This window comes from Halichondria panicea, chromosome 13 (genome assembly GCF_963675165.1).
Source record: "Halichondria panicea chromosome 13, odHalPani1.1, whole genome shotgun sequence".
Taxonomy (NCBI): Eukaryota; Metazoa; Porifera; class Demospongiae; order Suberitida; family Halichondriidae; genus Halichondria; species Halichondria panicea.
The window spans coordinates 2,831,943-2,854,567 of NC_087389.1; the positions used below are offsets into that span (position 1 = coordinate 2,831,943).

General features: G+C 40.8%; 4 protein-coding genes and 1 long non-coding RNA gene across 7 annotated transcripts; 2 read left to right on the forward strand and 3 right to left on the reverse strand.

The window, feature by feature from the left end:
* Positions 1-65: 65 nt before the first annotated feature.
* On the reverse strand, positions 66-5,790 carry LOC135346565 (alpha-aminoadipic semialdehyde synthase, mitochondrial-like). Its single transcript, XM_064544229.1, has 11 exons — positions 5,654-5,790; positions 5,415-5,541; positions 5,271-5,367; positions 4,921-5,043; positions 4,790-4,866; positions 4,424-4,661; positions 1,650-1,745; positions 1,475-1,587; positions 1,275-1,428; positions 342-453; positions 66-287 (listed from the first exon to the last, which is right to left on the reverse strand). Exons 1-11 carry the CDS (start codon positions 5,754-5,756, stop codon positions 175-177), a joined length of 1,353 nt encoding a protein of 450 aa, XP_064400299.1. The 5' UTR covers positions 5,757-5,790; the 3' UTR covers positions 66-174.
* Positions 5,791-5,815: 25 nt separating this feature from the next.
* On the forward strand, positions 5,816-13,906 carry LOC135346530 (uncharacterized). 2 transcript variants are annotated; one of them, XM_064544177.1, is made up of 14 exons: positions 5,816-6,244; positions 6,291-6,381; positions 6,657-6,767; positions 7,130-7,253; positions 7,439-7,529; positions 7,785-8,102; positions 8,445-8,575; positions 8,701-8,791; positions 9,141-9,212; positions 11,158-12,542; positions 12,961-13,055; positions 13,127-13,243; positions 13,299-13,447; positions 13,589-13,906. In XM_064544177.1, the coding sequence occupies exons 1-14, from the start codon at positions 5,816-5,818 to the stop codon at positions 13,724-13,726; spliced, it is 3,342 nt and encodes a 1,113-aa protein (XP_064400247.1). In that variant the 3' UTR covers positions 13,727-13,906. The 2 variants fall into 2 exon arrangements, with proteins under 2 accessions (XP_064400247.1, XP_064400248.1); XM_064544178.1 differs by having other exon boundaries at positions 6,294-6,381.
* A 145-nt stretch (positions 13,907-14,051) lies between these two features.
* Positions 14,052-15,934, reverse strand: LOC135346583 (UDP-galactose translocator-like). Its single transcript, XM_064544255.1, has 3 exons — positions 15,557-15,934; positions 14,947-15,281; positions 14,052-14,867 (listed from the first exon to the last, which is right to left on the reverse strand). Exons 1-3 carry the CDS (start codon positions 15,573-15,575, stop codon positions 14,184-14,186), a joined length of 1,038 nt encoding a protein of 345 aa, XP_064400325.1. The 5' UTR covers positions 15,576-15,934; the 3' UTR covers positions 14,052-14,183.
* Positions 15,935-15,993: 59 nt separating this feature from the next.
* LOC135346620 (uncharacterized) lies at positions 15,994-17,624 on the forward strand. Its single transcript, XR_010398053.1, has 2 exons — positions 15,994-16,773; positions 17,238-17,624. It is a non-coding gene; the product is annotated as an uncharacterized LOC135346620 (long non-coding RNA).
* LOC135346592 (cytosolic Fe-S cluster assembly factor NUBP2 homolog) lies at positions 17,466-22,625 on the reverse strand. 2 transcript variants are annotated; one of them, XM_064544272.1, is made up of 9 exons: positions 22,487-22,625; positions 19,297-19,363; positions 19,163-19,246; positions 19,052-19,113; positions 18,877-18,980; positions 18,601-18,755; positions 17,831-18,033; positions 17,681-17,773; positions 17,466-17,597 (listed from the first exon to the last, which is right to left on the reverse strand). In XM_064544272.1, the coding sequence occupies exons 1-9, from the start codon at positions 22,580-22,582 to the stop codon at positions 17,502-17,504; spliced, it is 960 nt and encodes a 319-aa protein (XP_064400342.1). In that variant the 5' UTR covers positions 22,583-22,625; the 3' UTR covers positions 17,466-17,501. The 2 variants fall into 2 exon arrangements, with proteins under 2 accessions (XP_064400342.1, XP_064400343.1); XM_064544273.1 differs by having other exon boundaries at positions 17,466-17,625.

Consider the following 22,625-nt stretch of genomic DNA (forward strand, 5'->3'; position numbering starts at 1 on the left):
GCAGCTACTAATAAGCTTTGCCATGCCAACCAATGCACGAGATATTGGACCCACATGAAGCTGAATTATGTGAGCATGAGCCCAGATTGTCATTGTATAAACCGAGCCATTAATTTTTGTTAAACTAAACATGCACAGTAAAACACAGTAAACACTACACATTGAAACATACAATCAGCTTATGTTCATCACAGAAGCTTCAATCCCCTCTCTCTTTAACGCTCTCAAGATAGGTTTGTAGATATCTTCGGAGGTGGGGGTCACAATTCCATGCTTCTTTATCTCCCCTGCAAATAAAACAGTATAGATACACCTTCATGATACTCATTCAATACTCTCACCATTGAGTATCATTTTAGCAGCTATGGCAGTGGGCTTCCCTACAGTTTGTGCCATTGCACTAAATCCATTTGGTGCTCCGTACATAGTAAAATCAATATGTCTTTTCTCCACCTAGATGAATGTGTTAAATTGTGGAATGCAACTCAGTATACATGTCAAAAGTACAAAAATACTTGCATAACTGTACACAATAATATTGGGGACAAGTTTTGTGTGTATCAAATCAATAACATTATTTATGCCTCGGTGCGTCAAACAAACTTCTATCTACTTCCTTCAATCCACTTTCGTCCTTTGTGATGTCATTGTTTTACTGAGCATATTTTGCGTTAGCTGGTATCTGGCTAATGGTTAGCGCATGCGCAAGCAGTCGATACCAGGCCCATCTTCAGAGGAAGTGCGGCCTGGGATCGAGGCTGAGTATGAGCAAGTGAGATATGTGGTAGAGTATTTGTGTGTGTCTGTCTGTGTACGTGCATCTGTGTAGACTGCTAAAATAGCTGCTATGATCAATGAAGTCCAAGTAAGAGCTTCTATAGGCTTCGATCTAGTCACTTTTTCCTTGGATTTCAATTTTTGGATTTGCAAAATAGTCCTTTGTTCTTGCCATTGCAGTCTCTTCATACTTGTGCTTGGCAAAATATTCTACTTACATGTATATATAGTAGCTGACTCTGTATGCACTAGAATGTTTGCTATATTGGTATAGCTGTAGGAGCAAAGAAAAAGATACGCGCATATGCAAAGCTGTACTGTTTCATTGAGTACAGCCACTTTTAATTATGGACTTCGAACTTTTGGTAACCTTCTTAGCAACCATCTGGTTGATCATTTTGCATCATCCATTCCTGAAAAGTATTAGCTTCCATGTGCAGAGCGGTGTTTTTATACCACCATTATTATTAAATTTTTTTACAAACATTATTATTCACCTGTTTGTCTGGCCATTCTATCCCAATGAAGTGATGTAGAAATATGGCATCCCTTTCTCCTTGTTCATAGGTAAGCAACCTCTCCAAATGTGCACATAGAGCATCCAGGGGACTGCCAACCATATCCACTGGGTCATCTGACAGTAGTCTCAAGCTGTATACACAATGTCATAGGAATGCCACGTACATGTACAACGTACTCTTCAATTGACTTCAGGACATCGTCATCCTTGCCAACAGCCTCATACACACTGGAGTGAATGTCCGATTTCCGTACATCTGTTTGCGAAATCAGAATGGCCATCAGGTCTCTCTAGTGAATATAAAGTTACACAATAAAAAATAAATTTTGCAGGGAAATCGTATTTTACATACCCATTTCATACTAGCAGCATCCTTCATCAATCTCTGGTTTTCCACCAGGCTCAACAGTCCCAGTTTGTACATCGCTTGAAGTATTTTGCAAGTTCCCTGCATAAATTAACTTCTTTAGTATGGCAATGTATATAATTATGATTCTTTATATCACGTTGTTACCTAACAAATGTGTAATATAAAACCCTTCTGTGTTATTATAATTATTATCCATGAACTGCTTGGAAAGCTAAATCTGTGCTTGCGTAACATGTAGTTGCTTTGTCAACAAGAAGGATGCGTAGCAACAAGTTGAAGACGAGTTAAGAGAAAGAAGACGGCTAAGAGACAAAAAAATAAGACTCTAGCACACATCACACGGTATGCTGAGGAGGTTGGACATGCGTCATAGTGTTTTACGGAGGAAATGTGTGCATGGAGAGATATACGGAAACTTACAGAGAACAGTAGCTATCCTACTAGCTAAGCTAAAAGACTACAAACAATTTTAGCACTCCGTACTAGTACTAAATGATGCTAAAAATACGCACTGAATCTAGAAAGTGAGTAGCATAGTCATAAAACTTCGAGCTGTTGCTACACTTCCCTTTGTTTTTTTTACTCATGTCTTGATGTATCAGGTATACCAATCATTTAAACAACTACGACTCATAACCAACAGGAGATATAATACAAGAGAGATAAGCGCATAAGAATGGAAGAGTTATGAATGCTGACTCAGCTGGATCGAATGTGATTATTGATGACTACTGATGAAGCTTGTCTAGCATCAGAGGAGGTACGACATAGGTTGACCTTTTGCTAATCGGTCGCTAATGAGTTACTCCCGTATTGCATTCCTGCACATGACAGGATTTAACGCCCACATTTACCTAGAGAAGGTGTGGCCTCGCGTCATAAATTATCAACAAGTTTCACGGAGAAATTACTTGAGTGTACGGAGAAAGAAGAGTGGAAGCACAACACCAAAACTTGCTCTCCTAGCTAGCTAAAAGACTACAAACGATCGTAGTACTCCACAGTAGTTATAAATAATGCCTTGCTATATCCTGTGACATAAGAACATGAATAGCATAGAAGAAATGATAAATTTACAGTGTAAACACGAAGAACAGTAAAATAGCGCTGACAGTGCATAAAATACCTGCTGAGTCAACACAAAAATCATGTGGGCGTGGACACTTGTCATGCCGCAGGAATGCAATACGGGAGTAACTCATTAGTGACCGATTAACAAAAGGTCAACCTATGTCGTACCTCCTCTGGTCCAGCATCCTCTGCATGGTTAGCCTCGATTCCAGGCCACTCTTCCTCGAAGAGAGGGCCTGGTATCGACTGCTTGCGCATGCGCTAACCATTAGTCAGATACCGGCTAACGCAGGATAACAACGTGTATGCTCAGTAAAACAACGACGTCACAACGAACGGAAGTGGATTGAAGGAAGTAGATAGAAAGTTCGATTGAAGGGTTTCTAGCCCATCTGAGAAAGAGCTGATAGCTACCCGTAGCCTGCTATGCTAACAATTAAAAGACCCACAGCCTGCAACAGTGTGGATGACAATCGTCTGAACGGAGTGAAAGCTGACAATAGCCTAATAGACAGGCCACGCCCATCTAATACTAACTTTGGTGAAAGTCTACTATACTACTGCTACTGACTCTATCAGAAAGAAAATAGCTGTGCATAGCTGTACAACAAAACTACAGCTTTGTCTCTAGCTAGCTAAATAGATCGGTGTATGACTTTCAATACTTTGTCAGAATATTTTCGTGATAAATTCAGTATTATAGGACATTTTACGGGAAAAATATCAAATAATATTGCGCATACGTTTTCCATAATTATTGCATATCCGGATGTGCAATAATTATGGAAAATATCTGCACACTTGGTGATGACTCGCTTCCTGCCAATTTGAACGTAAACCGCTGATGTCAGCATTTATTAAAAAAGGATGATTTGGTAAGGGGTTGTCATGATATAAAACACATAATTTTATAGCATGAGAATCTCGTTATTATTATAAAGGCAACTCGCCCTCGATCGGGGCTTTGCCCTTGTGATCGTGCCTGTATAATTATTAAAAAACAATTACATAACATGTCTCAAACTAGAGGAGTGTGTTGTATCAAAAGTAGTAATTAAGTACTACATTGTACATGTTGAGGATGAAGCCTGTGTGGTAGCAAACTAATTTACTTATGGCTGGTAAAGGGTCTCACCTTGGTTTTTAATTAATTATAGTCCACGTTTATAGAGCTATAGCTATAACTAACGTGCAAGCATCAAGCTGCATACTGTTACGCAATAACAACGCTTAGTTGGAAAATTTGGGCTTCAGCTAAAGTATATTGAGGCTATCCATAACGTCAGGAGCTCATAAATAAGAGAAAATGGAAATAATTATGAATAAAGTCTCTTATTTATGGGCTCCTGATAACGTAAATGCAGCATGTTATAAAAGTCAGGTGAGCAGAACCAGAATGCACAGACGAACAGAATACTAGTGTACGTGTATAGCGGGTAATTTTTGAGGGTCTAAATTGTCGTGAATTGGCCATTTTGTGAATTTTGCTATAATATTCAAGGAAAGCAGTTTTTTTTAGCAGACTTGTACATGTTCATTGAACATGCGTTGAATATAGTGAAACATATTGGCCCTTGAAAATTACCCGGAAACGGTATAACGTACCTGAGGCCGCCTACATGTCTAGAGCACTCATGTGAGATATAGCCACCTGATAAGCAAACATAGATGCGTGGTATAAGTACCTTGTATCTCAGCGTTCCCCTGATGACCGTTTGTGCTTCAGGGATACCATATACATCGATGTATTTGAGTGAGTCCCTGTTAAAATAGCCATCAAAGTTCACATTGGGGAGAAGGTTGTTGAATGACTGAAGATTTTCTGGAGTCATTAGTCGTCCTTCTGCAATCTCTACAACAGAGTTGTCTATTTTGTACCTGGCCTGATTGAGGGCTGCTAGTAACACACTTCTCGGACTCCAACTGCAGTATAAAACAGTGTTGAATTGTGTTAAATCATTAGTTATCTCTTATAAAACATAATGTGGATCTGACCGACATATTCTGCCTGCCAGCGAGCAAGAAGAGCAAAGACTACAATTACTTCTCACCTAAACTTGTATCTCAGAGGGTTACTGGCACAATCAGGATGAGGTAACCCACCACACCAAGACTCGAATGAGATTACCTAGAAAAATATATGCAATTAATTCGTATAGAAAAGTGTAATTCATTAGACTACCTTTCCACCATTGCTGTGAACCTCATCAAAGCACTCCATTGCCAGCATGTGATCTATACCAGGATCTAGGCCAACCTCGTTCATTAAGGTGATACCAGCTTCCACAGCAGGCTTGTGAAACTCCTGCAAAACAGTTGTCATACAACAAGTCTAATCACAGGAGGCTAGAAAGCAACAGGAAATTCCTCTGTATACAACCATTATTCAACATCCCTAATCAAGTGGGTGCCCAGTGCGTTTGTGGCAGCACACACAAACATGTGTGCACGTGCCTAACGTTCAAACAATCATCAACAAACATACATTACATAAAAAAAAGAACACAGGTGGCCCTTTATAATTATGTATACCTGTAACTGGGGTGACACATAGCTTGATGTTACCAAACTCTTTTTGTTAGTCACACACTGTTTTGCAATCAGCGGGTGTAGAGTGTAGGGCACAAAACTGTGGGAACCGATCACAGTTACAGATTGATGTGCGCGTATACTCACCTGACAACAATTTCATGGTCGCTCACCAAGCGATTTAAGTTAGACTCTGCATGAACATCTAGTGGAACAGCAGTTGTGTTTTGAAACTTATTTGCCAAAGCTTCAGCTTGTTCAACAATGTTGGACGCTGAGAAAAAGATAAAAAGATTCAATAGAATCTCAGCTGCTTATTACGCCACAGGACCTTCACAATGCTCATGTTTTTTATAAAAAAAATAGTCTTAGTACCATTGATTTACCAACTGTCACTGCAACTTTTCCATCTCTGGTTAAATACTCCACCAAAGGGCCAGAAGTGAAGCCAGATCCTAGCACCAGAACCCTCCTCAGGGCATTTGCCATCCTCCTTTCTATCCTCCTACAGTAGACTAGTCTAGGTTTTGGTAAAGATCATCCCAAACATGACACTCAGCTGCGCAAAAAAACCAGCACCTCTTTATCGATCGTGTGAAATAGAATCTAGCAGCTTTCAGTTGAGAATGCCCGAGGCTCTGAGTACTCAGTTGAACGAAAGGAACAGTTCCTGTACCCCTGACATGGAATCACCTAAGGATTTAGACGCCGTCTCCTACGAGAATTTGAGTAGGACAGACAGAACTATGTCTGTTGAGTCACTGAATACACTTCTCAGCCAGCTACCAGAGATTTCTATTCCTGCAACATTGTTCAATCCACTTCCACTGCAATGCATAGCAGCTAATGCTCTACCAAAGAACGTGAGGGCAGAGATTGATGGAGTTATTGCTCAGTACACTGTAGAAGGAAATGATGGAGATATTGAAGATGTGGACAATCTAACGCCTGTTTTGCATAGGGCTCTTGGAATAGAGGTTAGAACACTGAATTTTAACCATTTAAATGATCTCTGTTTAACAGAAGGTTGCAACTTCAGCAAGTGTCAACAAGCCAGTGGGTCCTGTCTGCAAGAAAATTATATGGAGAGAAGTAGAAGAAGAAACATCTACTGGTACGAAAAATTCACATGTCAACTATATAGATCTACATTGCATGACATTGTGTATAATTTGGACATGATTGTATACCTCACTAATTTCCCTGTCCTGAACACGAACATTACTTGAGCATAATTATGTCAATGTTTTGACTGTAAACACGTGTTGTATCCTTGCTTAGACGAACTGTATATGTATTTCAGTGGCTTGCTCCCAGTATACTGATGATATCACAGCCAATTACAGCCATACGGTTAATAGTTACAGTTGTACACAAATTCCTATCCAGGATTTGGACTGAATTTGTGTGGTGGAATGAGGTGTAACAACTGCAGCAGTCTCCATGCCATAGTGACAGGGGTGTCAGCTTGCCTCTATGAGACTGAGGACATCGTAGAAGGTGAGCCAAGAATGCTTTTTGCATCCAACCCACAATGTTTACTTCATTGTCTGTGTTAGAAATCTCCGCTACAATGAATTTGGTCATTGTTAGTTGTCAAATATCTTAGGGAGTGACTTTATAGCTAAGATTTTCTTAACAGTTGCCAGGAAAAGTTTTGGCCCAGCACCAAGTCATGACTCTATGTGTCAACAGTTGAAGCCAAAGTGCTAGCAGCAGCAAGTCCTTTTGCACACAAACACCCACTTGAACTTTGTTTACAGTAACGTTAGCCCTTATTGTGGTACTATGTCGACTTGTTGTGAATTTCCAAGTACATAACAATTATTACACCGGATTAAATTACCTACGCATTTTCTCAGGTATATGTGTGATTGAGTGGGAAGGGCAGACTCTGGATGGATGCACTTATGAAGAAGTGCAGAAAATAATGACCTCAATAGACCCGGGACTAAATAAAATAGAGATCTCTTTCAAAAAGTGCAGGCAAGTGTTAACTATAGACAACCATTGTGCTATTGTACTTCCATCAGACTTGTACTATAAGAGTTAGTTGCAGCATTTCAATGGTCAGGTTTTACAGATCTGTCTATGAGTGCTAACAATAACATTTGCTCTAATTACCACGCTTAGATCTTCTAACATGAATCAGAATGTGTTCTGTTTTGCAGTGAAAACCTGTTAATTAGTCGAGGAGGCTTTGATTGGCTGCCAAGCTTCGCAGCTGTACGCTTGAACAAACGAAGAAACGCAATTTTTGAGGTACTTACGAAGTTAGCATGCCCTTACACAGGCTTCTGTATACAAACATTCTCTTTGCAATAACTCTATTTTGGGTATGAACTTTTGCATCCAATAATACCCCCAGGCTTCTACGGTGTGGGTTTTTACACTTGTGGTCGGTGAGGAGTGGAGTGTGTTGTGTTTACACACAGGCTTTTGGTGTACTACTATGAATAAATGTGTGTCTTATTGTTTGCATGCACTAATGTTGGAGGTCTGCTCTTCTCGATACAGGATAAAGGAGAGTTAGACTACAAAAGCACAGTCTCTTATGAATCGTCAGAGCTTTCTCACATCCCTTCCTCTCCGGCACACCGTCTCTCACGCTCACAGGAACATTTAGACCTCCCCTTCTTCCCTGAGAGTTCCCTAACAAGTTGTACCAGGAGCCCATCCCACTCTCCCTCACCCAGTGAGGCCAAGAAGCCTCTTGCTGTGACCGTTGCCAAGGAGATTGCTCAAACACTACTAGGATCAATGGAAGCTCCTTCTAAACCAAGCCTCTGCAATCTGCAAACAATCATGGACGTTCTGCCAAAAGGCATGGTGCAGGTAAGAAATACTACAAAAGGTAACCATAACGGGAAGTATAGTTTTTGCAAGGAATGTTTGTAGTTAGTGTGAAATGGCTGACAGTGTAAGGCAGTCTTCTCGGTACTTAATGATGTTAGCAAACTGAGTGGTCAGGAAGTTTCAACAAACTTATTTCTAAAGAGGGCTTTCCTATAAGTGGTGCTTCCTGATATTTTTATGTATGCATATAATTTGCTAAACAATATGTAGCCACCTTCCACGAACAGAACATAATAAATTCACTCTCTTGAAGTCACATTATATGGAGTAATAAAGGACCCAGTCACACATTTATTTATACACACATGCACACACATGCAGTTATCCTTGGGATACAACAAAGAATGTGAAGAGCTGAAAATTTCTCTTCTTCAAGTGAAGGGGCAGTCGAATAAAGAGTTTAGTGACCCTTGTGAAGTGTTTATCAACACATATTTAGTCCCTGACTACAGGTACATTGATTCCACTCATTATTGTTATAACCCAGTTGCTAGCTAGCTATAATTATTTACGCCACTGAAGCAGCCATTCTTTTGTTGGCACGTTAGTATATGTACTGTGATGTCCATACATTCAGGGACCAAGGTGTGAGGAGTATCGTGAGCTCACAGAATTTGAAGGACAGTACTGAGTACCAGAACACGTCCTACATTATGGCTGCTGATGAAGTAGGCACATCAGTATTGTTGTGTGTTATGCAATTGAGTATCCTGCATGGTTAGATATTCCACTCAGGAGGATCTCTGTGTCCGTTTATAGAGTGCTGCTCTATTGTTTATGTATACTAGAACACCCACTATTTGGCTCTCATACGTTGTTGGTTGCTTGGAGGTGAATACTCCACATTTAAACATAGGGGCACTGATATGATTTGGTTACAATGAGCTGTATAATTATACAACGATGCGTGTTTCTCTATTACAAGCTATCATGCATGCATGCATGCATGCACACACACACACACACGCACACACGCACGCACACACACACACACACACACACACACACACATTGTAGATACCTTGTGTTGCATTGAGAGTGATACTGTGGGATGCACACAAGCCCAAACATATCATGTTCAGAGGAGAGGTAACTTGTGTAGACCCTGAATAGATACTACCATATCAGTTAACTTTTGATCTGTGTGTGTCGGTATCATGCATGTAGTTCCAACATAGATAGGGTAGAGAGCTAGGGATTGGAAACGATGTACCCTCGAAGTACTATTCGTGTTTCCCCGCGGTTTTAATCGAGGCTTATTTCCAACGTGGGGGTCTAATTCATGAGAATTGTTACCCGAGGCGCGTGTGGGCGGCCACGGGTATAGTAGTCCGTTGGTTTGTTTGTTTGTTTGTTTGTGATCGGCTTTTCTACTCACCTGGATGCCACAGCACTGCGTTTACAGCATGAATAGCCTTCACACAACAGTATCTTGATTTAAATAGTGGCAGATTTGATGTTAAAGCTTCTTTGTCGAGCAAAAGCTAAGAAGCTTGAACAAGCTTGTGACTAGGTCTGCTTACCTGGATGTTCTAGCACTGCATTTATAGCATGAGTAGCCTCCACACAACAAGTTAGTACTTTTGATAGTGGCAGCTTTCGGTGTTAAAGCTTCGTTGTCTAATAAAAGCGAGCAAAATGTAGCTTGAACAGAACTTGCACATGCGTTACTTATAACTGAAGTGATCCTGTACCAAGAACAATGGAACAGGGTCACTAAAGTATATACCGTATAGCGCAAAATTTTCGAGGCACTTATATTTCGTGGATTGGCCTCTAAAAACCATTTCTTTGCACAATGTTCGCGGAATGACTGCTTACCGGAAGCCACACCTTTAAATATTTGCGTAATTCTAATTAAAGAACAATTTTCGTGGACTTAATTTTCGTATAGAATTCTAACCCACGAAATCCGCGAAAATTAAGCCCCTCGAACATTTCGCGCTATACGGTACCAGGAACAATGGAACGGGGTCACTAAAGTAGAAAGCTTGAATTATAGCTCCTGCTGCATGCTTTAGCTGACTGGGATCCTACTCCATGCAGGACCTGGAGCCATACTTCTCTGAGACTCCAGGCTTCTCCTAATCCACAGTGCATAAATTATATCTATAGTACCACTACCAGTCTACCTGTTCTCAAATGTTTCAGCATGCCTCCAGTCTGGTTTAGTTTTATTGCTCCTGAGTTGCTGTGCAAGTCATACGTGATAACAACATCACTATATGCACTGCAATATATTTCTGGTTTCTTTATAATCATGTCACCAGCCGAGGGTTTGCACTTTAGTGCTCTAGTTTTTGCTGTCTGTATAAAAAGTCTATGCACGCGAGCAGTTTTGCTGCTAAACATCAACTTCCATCAACTATTTGTGGCCATTTGGGACACAGCACACTACTTAGTGACAGAACTTTAGCTATATATCATAGTAGCTAAGCTAACACAAGCATGAAAAATCGCTCTGTGTTAGACTAGCTACTTCACGACAATCAGGATTATATTTTCTTCAGTTCCAAATGATACTCACCATCAGGGGGCACTTGTTTAAGTTTTAGAGGGGTCTTTGAGACACATGCATAAGACTAACTTATTATCAAGTTCCCTGGGGTAAAAGCGAAACATGCTGAGCTACCACATAGAATTCATTGTAGAATCATCACGTGAACCACTTCCGTTGCCAATCCCTCTCTACTCTATCTATGGTTCCAATAGATTGACTTGTAGATTTGCTCACAATAATTTTATTATAGAACACATACCGTATAGCTGGTAATTTTCGTGGGGCAAAATATTCGTGGTTTTCGTGGTTGGAGGTCTGACCACGAATATTTTACCCACGAATGAAGCGACCTTGCCTACCTTTACCTACAATCCAAGCAGCAACCACGAAAATATTATCCACGAAATGTCTCAATATTGCTGAACCACAAATATTTTGTCCCCCAAAAATTACCCGCTATACGGTATTCGATGAATTTATGTTGTGGTTTTCATCGAATCCCAATTCACTCAGTGTTTTGTAACCCCATTTCAGGTTCTCTTGAGTTTGTCTGATCAACAGTTCGTGAACCTCGCCTCGGAGCCAACCTGGTATACTCTCTGCCCTGAAGACCCGAACCTATCAAAGCTTCCCTCTCCAGTTTACTCCAAACAAAAAAACAGTGTAGACAATCTGCTTCAAAAGCTAAAACAAAAGGCTCACTCTCTAACAACAGTTAAGCCTCTTTCTAGTGAGCTAAGGTCCATGAGTATGCTCAGTTTGCAAGGGCCGGTCGAAAAGAGGACTATGACACTCGCAAGGAAGAAGCGTCGTAAAGAAACGAGAAAAACATACTCTGGGTCTTTTACTCCACAGCTTGTAGATTGTGTATTACAGCCTGAAGCACAACTAAAGAGTTGTTTAAAGGAGTCTTGCAGACAGCAAAAACTTTCCTCTATCTTGAAAGTTTTGAGGGAAGATTCAGTTGACAATGAATCATCTGAAACGAAGAAACACAACAAACACATAATTGATGAACACACGGATGGAAACTCACTCCACACAGTCAATGATGCAGAGCGTATCAGCACCCTGCAAAGAAGACTAAGAAACAAATCGACAGCTAACAACATTTCCGCTGAGCGAATGAGCCTTCCTGGAAAAACCGACAAGAATGGAAAGTCTTTCCTCGAAGAACTTGATGAGTTGATAAGCCAACGAAATTTTGGTCTCCAGCCAACGCCTGAGAGGAGAGATAAGACACCTGAGTTTGAGAAAGAACAAATGCACTACAAACTGGTTGACAGCTACCAGAGTGAAGACGAGCATGATAAACCCCAAAAACCTACATGTAGTCCATTCCGAACTTCTAAACCTAGCGATTTTTCAAGATATTCGGCTGAAGTAAGCTTGCATAGAATCAGGGTTGAAGATACTGACAGAAAGGAAGAATCGAAGAAGAAGTCTTGCACACTACCAAACGAGCACACATCACAACATAGGCCAACAACCCTTCTTCCTGCCAGGGGAGGCTCAGACAAAAGACCCCCTAAACCTCCCAAAACTTATCGTTCAAAAAGTATGGGGCATATCGAGAAGCTTGGCTCTGATGAGGAACTCTTCATTGTTCGTTCCCATCATATGACTAACTCAATCCCGGTGGAGAGTGCTTACAAAACTATGGGTAGCGTGGATGACCTTGATTTGATTGAGCTGATGTCTCATAGTAGTAGCTATGATGGACACTCTTCATTGGATTTCGGTAACCGTTTTGGTAGTTGTGACGTTCTGGGTGAAAGAGGAGATGCTATTCTTGAAAGGAGCTCACCAGTTAGAGAGTATAGAGAAGATGCAGAGGAAATTCAGCGTGAAAAAGGGTTGATAAAAACAAAATGGAGGTCGCTGGAGGATATTCTTGCCTCTAAGCCAAGGAAGTCAAAGTAAGTGGTGTATCATTATGTTGTCAAGGTTACAAGGGTGTAATAATAGTCATACAGTACGTCCCCTCCATGTTATATTACGTAAGGACATGCACAGGCCCTCGTGCTTGGAAATTGGCAGCTTTACAAAAAAGTTAAATATCACGTGACCTAATTTGTATGGTTTTTGGTCATGAATATAGTTATGACTAAAATTAATTATGCACTTCCGCTTATTGAGTGTTTTTCATCAATATCATTAATATTTTAAGCTTGCTATTTAGGAATAATAGCCTAAGACTACAAATTGCATGGCCTAACCTCGAGGCATGATTTGGTAAGCAGTCATCGTGATATAAACACATAATTATAGCAGCATGAGAATCCTTGCTTGTGCCTGTATATTTCTATGAGGTGCCAAACCATTCAATTTTCATAGGGAGAAAAAGTTGAAAACAAATCGCAAGGACTCACCATGTGAAACCGACGCTCATACCCATACATTTTTGAGAAGAAGAACTGTGCAAGAAAGTGGTACGTATATACATGGCTAATTATGCAAAAAGCTACGAATAGTATACATGTACATGTACATGTACCTGCAGGTGCGTCATGCAATGTGAAACTGGAATTTCAGTTCAATGATTTAAACCCTACTAATCCTGTGCTGTTGGTCAAATTAACAGACATTGCTCTGCCTTCTTCAAAAATGTTGTCATCAGGTGTGTGCTGTTACATTGCAAAAAGACCAATTTAAGTTATGTTTCCTCAATGCAGATTTGCTATTAAAATGTTACGTCAATCATTTGAGCACTGGTGTGTGTATCTTGAAAGACAAGACCCCAATATGCTTGATGAACAACCCCAGTTCTGCTCCTCTGGGAATCTTACAGTTTAGAACAGATATCGCTAACTTGGCACTACAGGTGATGATTCACATTCACCAGCGATCTGCTACAGGGGAACCTCTGGCATGTTGTGCAGTGTTTTTGCACATAATTATACGCACTGCATGAATACCTTCTATGTGTTGGTGTAATTATTATAGATTATACATGCACACACAGATTCGGCTGTATGGTGGGTCAAAGATGTTCTCACGAAAAGTAATTGGTCAAGTCTCTGTGAATTTAGCTGTCCTTGACCTAAGTGGAGGAAAAACGCACTCTCAATGGTTTCTGCTATCAAAACAAATATGTACGTGACATTGTAGCTTGCCTTTTCTTCACTGAACGTTGATTTTATCACTACCAAACAATATTTATGGCACCCACAACCATTGTAGATTGGCTATATACACTACTCTTATCACTTTTAGCTAGCTAGCTGTGTTGTTTATATATTATACATGTACTGTATTCTTTCCCTGGTGCTATTTTTTGGAATCTCATCAACTTTTCAAAAATAATCATGATTAACGCATGCATGTACATGGCATCATGGAAACAGTGCACATGCAGTCTAACACGTACATACACGTGTATATAATTATTGTACATCTCCAGCATTCCTTAATTACCATCAGTATAATTAAATTAAACTCATACATTTTGCACATGCATGCACTCTTATCAACACTATATATACTACATGGCATATTCCATGGCGGTGTAAATTTCTACATGAAACTCTAAAATAAAATATTATAGTGTATAGTCGCAGTTACGTGGGTGTGAGTTTTTTAATTGGTAATTGTTCATCTTGGTCCTTCTTGTCTGCTAGTAGAGGGGATGTGGGTTGTTGTGCTCTAGGCTTACCATACAGGTATATTGCTACCATTACAAACACAGCACCGATTGCGAAGAATGGTGTTATAAAATAGTCGAAAAGAAACACAGCAGCAATACAAGAGAGAATAATTGAGAGCGAAGTTGCAAATCCTTTCAATATGTTGTCAGCGTAACGAACTACTAATGCGACAATAAGACCACCAAAAGCTTGCTGAGAAATGACTATCCAGACAAGAGGAGAATAACCAACAAAATAGCCATTTTTTTGGATAGTGTCATAATCTTTCAAGAGAACTCCCAATATAGCCGTAATGGAGCCAAACATTCCAAGCTGGACATTGCGCATCCAGACAGACACATTCGAGCCTTTCAGCATCATTTCAAAGTAGACTCCAGCAAATCCAGAAGATAGGCACGAGACAATTACAGCAATGAGTCCAACGATCTGGTTCTGATCAGTAGTATTAACCTTTGAAGTACCTCCCCCTTGCACTTGAACAAAGGCCACACCTACAAACAGTATGACCAGGGAGCCCCACTGAGCCCCAGAAAGTTTTTTGCTCAAAAGCAATACCGAGAATAAAGCTGTAGTCAATATCTTTAGTTGATATGTAACCTATGAGCATAATTGAAATGGGTATGCGTATAATTAGCTTAAAATGCATGATTACAATTACAGATAATTATAAGGGTACCTGAAACACTGCAGCCTCCAAATTTGAAACAGCCACATACTGTAGGTTATTTTGAATCATGTAGACGATTGCAGGGACAGACATCTTTAACGTGTCTTTCCATTCTTCAATAAGATGATGATGTAGAGTTTTAACAAATTCCTTGAATGTTTTTTCCCGAAAAAATATGATCAAAAGACATACACACATTTTGGCAAATTCTGAAAAGACAACAGCCGTTGTTGTGATATAACGTTGCTCAGGGGGAACCAACCGAGAGTACCTCATACTGACAATGAGTAGAGTGTTCTGAACGGTCAGAGTCAGCAGGCTAGCATACTTCAGAGTGGTTGAGGCTAAAATAAGGGTACCGTAGGTGGTATAATGTAAACGGTACACATACTTTAGACAAAAATGGGGAAAGAAATTGAAAAGAATAACCATGGCTTAAGCCTATACTAGGAGAGTGAGTATTTATATATACCCGGACCCACTATCATGTCAATTTGAGTTTTCCATGAGAAGGTGACTATTATAGCGTTCTAGCCAATTAAACTATGCCAAGTACTACACTGAAAGTCAGCAGTATCTAGCTCCATAGACAGAGGCCATAATATAATACTAAACTCACTTTCTAGTTCTTGAGCCATTCTTGAACTCGTTGGAACGGAGAGATATATCCTAGGGCAGGGTTAGTTGGGCGGAGTCCAACCAACTGCGTAGGGTTGGGCACCACTGCAATGTCAGGTTTTGTGTCACTGCAGAAATTTTGCAGCCCAATCAGATTGCAGAGTTCAAGTGCTGAAGGCGTGGCTTATTAATGAACGAGTCAGTAACTATTTTCTTATTTATTCTCTTTCTTTATTCAAATCAAAATGCAACAATAGTAGACAAGCCAGCTTGATCCAGGAACACTCCAGGTCAGTTAGAGCTAGTGGCAAGCAAAAGTGACTCCTGCAGAGCATTCTAACTGAGATTTACGGTTACCGCCCACTTTGTTAGCCACACCCTAAAGCTAAGTACCAGTTTCTGGAACAAAACCTGACATTGCAGTGGTGCCCAACCCTAGTCTGGCCCCAGACCACTCCCTTGCACGTGATCTGACATGTGCCAGGGAGAGGGTCTGGCATTTAGAGTCACTTTTCTTGGTTCAGATGTCAAAATTTGACATCTCCAATCAGATTAGCAAGAATGCAATTAAACTGTCACATGATTCCACTTCACAGAGGAGGTTGATAGTACTTGACCTTTGTCATTTTTAAAACTATGCCAGTAGGCAATGGCTAACTTAAATTCCTGTATACATCAACTAAAAATGTTATTTCAAGTACAGAGAATCTTTCAAATCTCACTAAATCTGTATAGGAGTAGAGATAATAGCCAGCCAGTTTTAGCATCGTCACCACGCCCATTTCCGACACGCCCACTTTTGACTGTCTGAAAACCAAGAAAAGTGACTCCAGACTCTCTCCCCGGGAGGAGTCTGGCCTCGAGACTAGCCCAACCCTACGCAGTTGGTTGGACTCCGCCCAACTAGGGCAGGGTCATATAGCCTCGAATCATGCTCGAATCCAGGCCGATTAAATACGTATTTTAATCGGCCTGGTCTCGAGGCTAGGTCACAGACCACTCCTCTGAGGCCAGACTCCTCCCCTCCATCAGATCATGTGTGCCAGAGAAGAAGCCATGCAGAGGAAGCCACGTGTGCTCATGGACTCTGGACTCGAGAGTATATACAAGTATGTCTTCCAAACCTGTTACAGGCAAGCAGTCAGGTACACAACCTAAGGGAAAATGGAGAAAGTTTGTGGACTTAACAAAGTTTCTATACAGCAATGACTTCACCAGGTAGAAATCTATGTAGCTACTGTAGTTTGATCTTTGTATAGACTACTGTAAGACCTCGATTTAAAGCGACACTTTTTAAACCAGAGGTCGCTTCTCTTGGAGGTATATTGTATTAAGTCCTTGTGTCGCATATTTAGAAGATATTTAGAAGGTCGCATCTAATCTACAGAGTCTACTTGCCTCGATTTCAGGCCGGTTTAATAAAAACACTGATTTTACAATCGAGGCTAGGGAGTGGCTACAATTTACCTCTATTTAGAACGCGACATTAAAAAATAATTTTCAACGCGGTTGTTGCTATTTATAGAGGTCAGACAATTGCTGAAGCTCCAGGGTGTCGCATATTTGGAGGGTCGCCTTAAATCGAGGTATTACGTATACAGAGCCATCACAATTTGATCTACAGTCTCTCGCAAAATGGTATTTTTTGTGGCACACTCGAATCGTATATAAATTCTATTCAGGGGTATTGGTCGCGATATTTTGATGTTCAGCACATCTGTTGTGGTGATCCGTGTAGTGATGAGTGCTCTAGTAGAGGAAATCCCCCCTGCAGCTGCTCCAAGTGTGATGGGAAGATAAAATACAGGAGCGCTCACTAACATACTAATATCATTATTGTGATTTGATAATTATGTACCTAACATAATAATTATAGCTGTACACATGCATAATTATATCTTTCTAATCGCTTCTGGGTTCATTAATCAAATCATTAGCACTCTGAATCATAAAAGTGTCCTGGCAATATCTAAAAGGGTATCTGCTGCAATTGAGTTCTGTTCATATACATTGGTTCCTGTTTCACAGCACATCACCAGAACCTGTTAAAAAATGTTTTATTGATGTTACCTAGTGAATATTGCAAGCCTGAGATCATCCCATGGTTTTGACACATTAAACTTACTGGGTCTAAGGGTACTGTTCCCAAAAACGGAATACTGTACTCATTGCACAAGCTTTGAACTCCTCCATCATCTGTAAAAATTGGAGACTCCTCCTATGTAATTAAAAACATTTTCTAAGTGGCAAGTATAATAAGTAACTAATCTTGTACCTTACAGCAAGGGCACACGTATGATGCCATGTTCCCCACTATGCCGATAATGTTTAGACTCATCTTTCGACAGAAACTTATCTCTTTTCGAATTGTAGCCAATGCAACATCTTGCGGTGTGGTTACCAGGATTGCCCCTTCTGGTTTCACATTCAGCAACATCTTCACCACAGTTAGATGCTCATCAGACGTCCCAGGAGGAGTATGTGCAAACACAGAGTTAAAGAGAGTCAATGATGATTCCAGGAGGTTACTGTGTGCTGTACACATGTTTATGAATGCGTCAAATTGAAATAGTGCAGCATTATGGCACAAAAAGATTTAGCTGTCAGTCTAAGCAGGAGGCGAGCAGATTACAGATCTGCTCCTGGTCTAAGTTAAGTAAGACAGTAGAGTGAGTAACGAAAATCTAGCTATAAGGGTCACCCGCACCTAGAGCTCCCAGCCCTGCCCCTTAGGATATGGGAGATTCAGTATAATAGACATGTTGTATTAATTATGACTTGTGAGTTGAAATTGCGCTATAATATTATGGCCCTCTCCATTGGGGTGCCTTTTTGGTGCATGCATATACGGCAGTGGGGTTTCTCCCCCCTCATACTCAAAATCCTATGCAGCCCTAAAGACCTCCCTTTTTCATTTGCTCTCTCCTACTCAAAATCCTATGCGGCCCTGAAGACCTTTCCCACATTTTTGGAAAGACACTATATATTATTAAGGTACAGAGGTGGAGATTGCTGGTTCCTTAATCATAATCAATAGCCTGAGGATATCAAATATAAGGTAGTCCAACCGCCCCCAGAAAGTATCCTTCAGGAATTGCTTGATTAGAGATGATTTCCTAGGTCCCCTCCACACCACTGGACTGTCAGATTCACCAAGTAGACACCCAACAGACATCACTTTCACTTCAGAATGGGGGGACCTGTATATAAAACATAAGAAATATATAGCTGTAATTTAAGGCTACGTGTTATGTTATATAATCAGGTGTATGACAGACTCTCAATGTGTAATAAAAATCATTCGATCTCTAACTTTAATACCTGAGTGGAGTCCAGCCATACTGAGAGTTGACTACAGCCTGGCCTTCTACAGCCAAGAGTTTTGGTATGCTAGGTCCACAGATGTCAAGATCAAGTATGCCAACCTAATATAAACGTGGTGAGGTAAGGTAAGGTAAAGAGAAATTAAAATTACATGTGCATACGCAAGACTTGCCTTAGTATTGAGTTTTGCCAGGGCCATACCCAGACATGCAGCAACAGTAGATTTTCCCACTCCTGCGGTGTTTGTGTATGACGTAAAAATTGTTGTCAGTATGTAGTCTACCTCCTTTTCCTGATAACACAAGAATTTTTTTTTTGATTGCCTTCATTCTGACGTTTATATACTTCTGGTCTTCATCAACTCCACCTATTAAAGAGCATATGCATAACCCACTGGAAAGTGAGTACCTGAGTCACCTTGCTGCTGCAAACATAGCTCCCTCCCAGGACACCCCTGACATACGCCAGCTTTCCCTGCTTCACACTAGCTAGTGTGTAATGTATATGCGTGTGCAGGGAGTACTATATGATGTAAATTAATAATTGGGCTTCTATATACTTATACATACTAGTGAATAGCGTGAGCACTTTATCGTGCGAAGCGATGGTTTCAATCGAGATCCACGTAATTATTGGTAGTAATGGTGAATAGTCAATCTTGGGTTAAAACTTGCTCCAGCTGCTCTCCACTCTAGCGGTTCCGCCCTAAACTCGGTACACATATTATATTACATCAATACAAGACTCTCTGAACGACTTCTCACCCCACGGCCGCTAGTCAGCTATGCTTCTTACAATGACAACCGGCCACAAGAAAGCTCGTTACACAAATAAGGTACGTCTCCAGCTAGCTACTTCTCCACCCTTGTATTGTGTACCTCTATAGTATTGTAGTCATAGTATAGTACAGTAGAACCTCGATTATCCGGACACCTTGGTTCCAGAGGCAGGCCGGATAACTCATGGATAAACCACGCCTTAATCCACCCACAAAAAACAGCAGTGTCACATGGACGCATGCGCAGAAGATAAGCAAGCCTATCTCCATAGTAACAGCTGCGATGCGCATACGCATTTAAGGGACACACCCATTTCTAAAATGAAAGTTGTCAAGTCAGATATAATAGGGCTGGATAATCTGCTATAGCACTTGCAGCAGCAGTGACCTGTCAGCTACATAATCAGATAATCTGCTATAGCACTTGCAGCAGCAGTGACCTGTCAGCTACATAATTAGAGTTCTCTGAAAAAACCTGCAAACGGTTAATGTTTGGGGTAGTCTATCATCAGCTCCAATTCAAAAATAGGGTCTGAAGAACTTTCCTATATCAAAGTTGCGGTCCTACGGGGCTAATAGTAAACAGTGGTCACAAATTCATATTTGATGTAAATTTACCGTCCTCCCTCTAATAAGTATATACTTATTCTAATTGAGCGCCAATAGTTTTTTGCTGGCATTAAAAGAAATTATAACATGGCCTTAAATCGAGGCTACAGGTAAAACTGATCTATGATACCCTCATGGAAACAGCTATATATACTAAGTCTAGTATTATACTCTACATTCCATTGCTAAGCGCCAATCTAATATAAGAGCCAAACTAGATTATTTTCTTGATCTACATGTATTTTAGCCTCGATCCCAGGCCGTTCTTCCTCGAAGGGAGGGCCTGGTATCGACTGCTTGTGCATGCGCTAACCATTAGCCAGATACCGGCTAACGCAGGATAACAACGCGTATGCTGAGTAAAACAATGACGTCACAACGAACGGAAGTGGATTGAAGGAAATAGATAGAAAGTTCGATTGAAGGTTTCTAGCCCATCTGAGAAAGAGCTGATAGCTACCCGTAGCCTGCAACAGTGTGGATGACAATAGCCTAATGGACAGGCCACGCCCATCTAATACTAACTTTGGTGAAAGTCTACTATACTGCAGTATCAGAAAGAAAATAGCTGTACATAGCTGGTACAACAAAACTACAGCTATGTCTCTAGCTAGCTAAATAGCTCTGTGTATGACTTTCAATACTTTGTCAGGATATTTTCGTGATAAATTCAGTATTATAGGGGAACAAATATTCAATAATGTTGCACATGTGCAAGAAGTCAGTAGCAGGCCTTCTCTTCAGGGGAGACCAGTGAAGGAGGCTACATGTATTTGTGCACCAAAGCATAATTAATTTTAAGTGGCGCTTATTAGAAGAGTGTATGTAGCAAAAGACGCATTCGTTTCTCTCCCCCACTGTTATACCTTATTTTTCAGGACTGCCACTTGCATTTGGATTGCTCGTTTTTCAGGATACTGTAAGACATCTAATTAAGATGACACTTTCAAAGCCAGAGGTCGCTTCTTTGGAGGTTGAAAAATTGAAGACCTGGTGTCGCTTATTTAGAGGGTTGCAGTCTACTTGCCTCGATTTTTCTAGCTGCTTAAAAAACGTGTATTTTCCAGTGGGCTAGATTGAGGCTAGGGTGTGGCTACATTTGTCGTGACATTAAAACAACGCAGCTGTCGCTACTTTTAGAGGTCAGAAAATTACCTAAAGCTTGAGGGTGTGAGGGTCGCCTTAATTAGAGGTATTAAGGTATATCAGTTGCATCTACATACAACTGTGTAGAGGCTATCTTTAGAGCACAAAAAATTCCGATCAGCTCAAGTTGGTGCCTAAATTATGGTGGCGTTTATGTTCAACAGCTGGCAAGGCCGTAACAAGCAAGTTTAGAGTGGTCAGGCCAAGGTAAAAAAAGGTTATACTACAATATTGACGACCACTACCAGGAAACCACTATGCAATTTTCAAATGACCACCATTACCTACTTAGCTCCAAAAAGTGGTCAGGCAAAACCTGACCAGCCTGACCGCTTAGACAACTGTTTAGAAGTGAAGGAAGTCAAAGATGCAGGATGATTGTCTTGATGTCTCATTTTTATAAGCGCCAGAAAAAATTCCAACAATAGTTGGCGCTTTTTTAGGACCATTAAATTATGGTGGCGCTGTAATTACATCAATTACGATACCTAGTCTGGGGGCCAGACCTAATAGCTCGGGGGCAAAATCAAGAGAGCTAGGATTAGGTCTGGAGACTCTTGCAGCATTTCCGTGTGCTCTAGCGGAATGTGGCCAGAGCCAATGAAATGCATATCCTATGTCATGTGATTTTTTAACCCAATGAAATGCGAGTATTGCCTTTATGGAATTTGGATTACAGCCAATGGAATTTAGATACAGCCAATGAAATGAGAGTATTGCTACATCTACTCCTTCTTTATAACCTCCAATATCACAGTCTCCTCCCTATTGACATTCCAAGAGCACACGGAAGTGCTGCAAGAGTCTCCAGACCTTCTTTCTCTCTTCCCCCTCCCCCCTCTGAGAAAAAGGTCTGGCCCCCAGACTATACGATACCTTCTTTCCCATTTGTTTGCCTCCAAAATACCGCAGCAGTCACACGCCAAGGGTTTGATAGGAAATTCTCCAGAACCATTTTTTTTATTCGGGGCTGGTGCATGATACTTTTTTATAGTTTGGGGGGCTGAGCTGACTTGTCGCCACAATATCATGTGACAGTACTTTCAGTGGACAATACAGTTATTATTGACTCACACTCTCAGCTGGGCAACCAACAGCAGCTGCATATCCTATAAGTACGTCACTTTTCTTAGCTATTTCCATCGGTCCTCTTGCACATGCATGGCGCATACGTTATTAGCCTCCTTCACTGGGAAGTGGGAAGTGCGGCCTG

Bases quoted from the DNA above. Each gene is read 5' to 3' on its own strand.
- LOC135346565 (XM_064544229.1), bottom strand. From the start codon at position 5,756: ATGGCAAATGCCCTGAGGAGGGTTCTGGTGCTAGGATCTGGCTTCACT. The intron at 5,368-5,414 runs GTGAGTATACGC...CGGTTCCCACAG, and splicing joins GACCATGAAATTGTTGTCAG to TTTTGTGCCCTACACTCTAC. The intron at 1,429-1,474 runs GTACGTTGTACA...TTGTGTATACAG, and splicing joins GTCCTGAAGTCAATTGAAGA to CTTGAGACTACTGTCAGATG.
- LOC135346530 (XM_064544177.1), top strand. From the start codon at position 5,816: ATGACACTCAGCTGCGCAAAAAAACCAGCACCTCTTTATCGATCGTGT. The intron at 8,576-8,700 runs GTACATTGATTC...CCATACATTCAG, and splicing joins TATTTAGTCCCTGACTACAG to GGACCAAGGTGTGAGGAGTA. The intron at 13,056-13,126 runs GTACGTATATAC...ATGTACCTGCAG, and splicing joins AAGAACTGTGCAAGAAAGTG to GTGCGTCATGCAATGTGAAA.
- LOC135346583 (XM_064544255.1), bottom strand. The intron at 14,868-14,946 runs GTACCCTTATAA...TTATGCTCATAG, and splicing joins TGGAGGCTGCAGTGTTTCAG to GTTACATATCAACTAAAGAT.
- LOC135346592 (XM_064544272.1), bottom strand. From the start codon at position 22,582: ATGCGCCATGCATGTGCAAGAGGACCGATGGAAATAGCTAAGAAAAGT. The intron at 18,981-19,051 runs GCAAGTCTTGCG...CGTTTATATTAG, and splicing joins TGGCAAAACTCAATACTAAG to GTTGGCATACTTGATCTTGA. The intron at 17,774-17,830 runs GTACAAGATTAG...TTAATTACATAG, and splicing joins ACGTGTGCCCTTGCTGTAAG to GAGGAGTCTCCAATTTTTAC.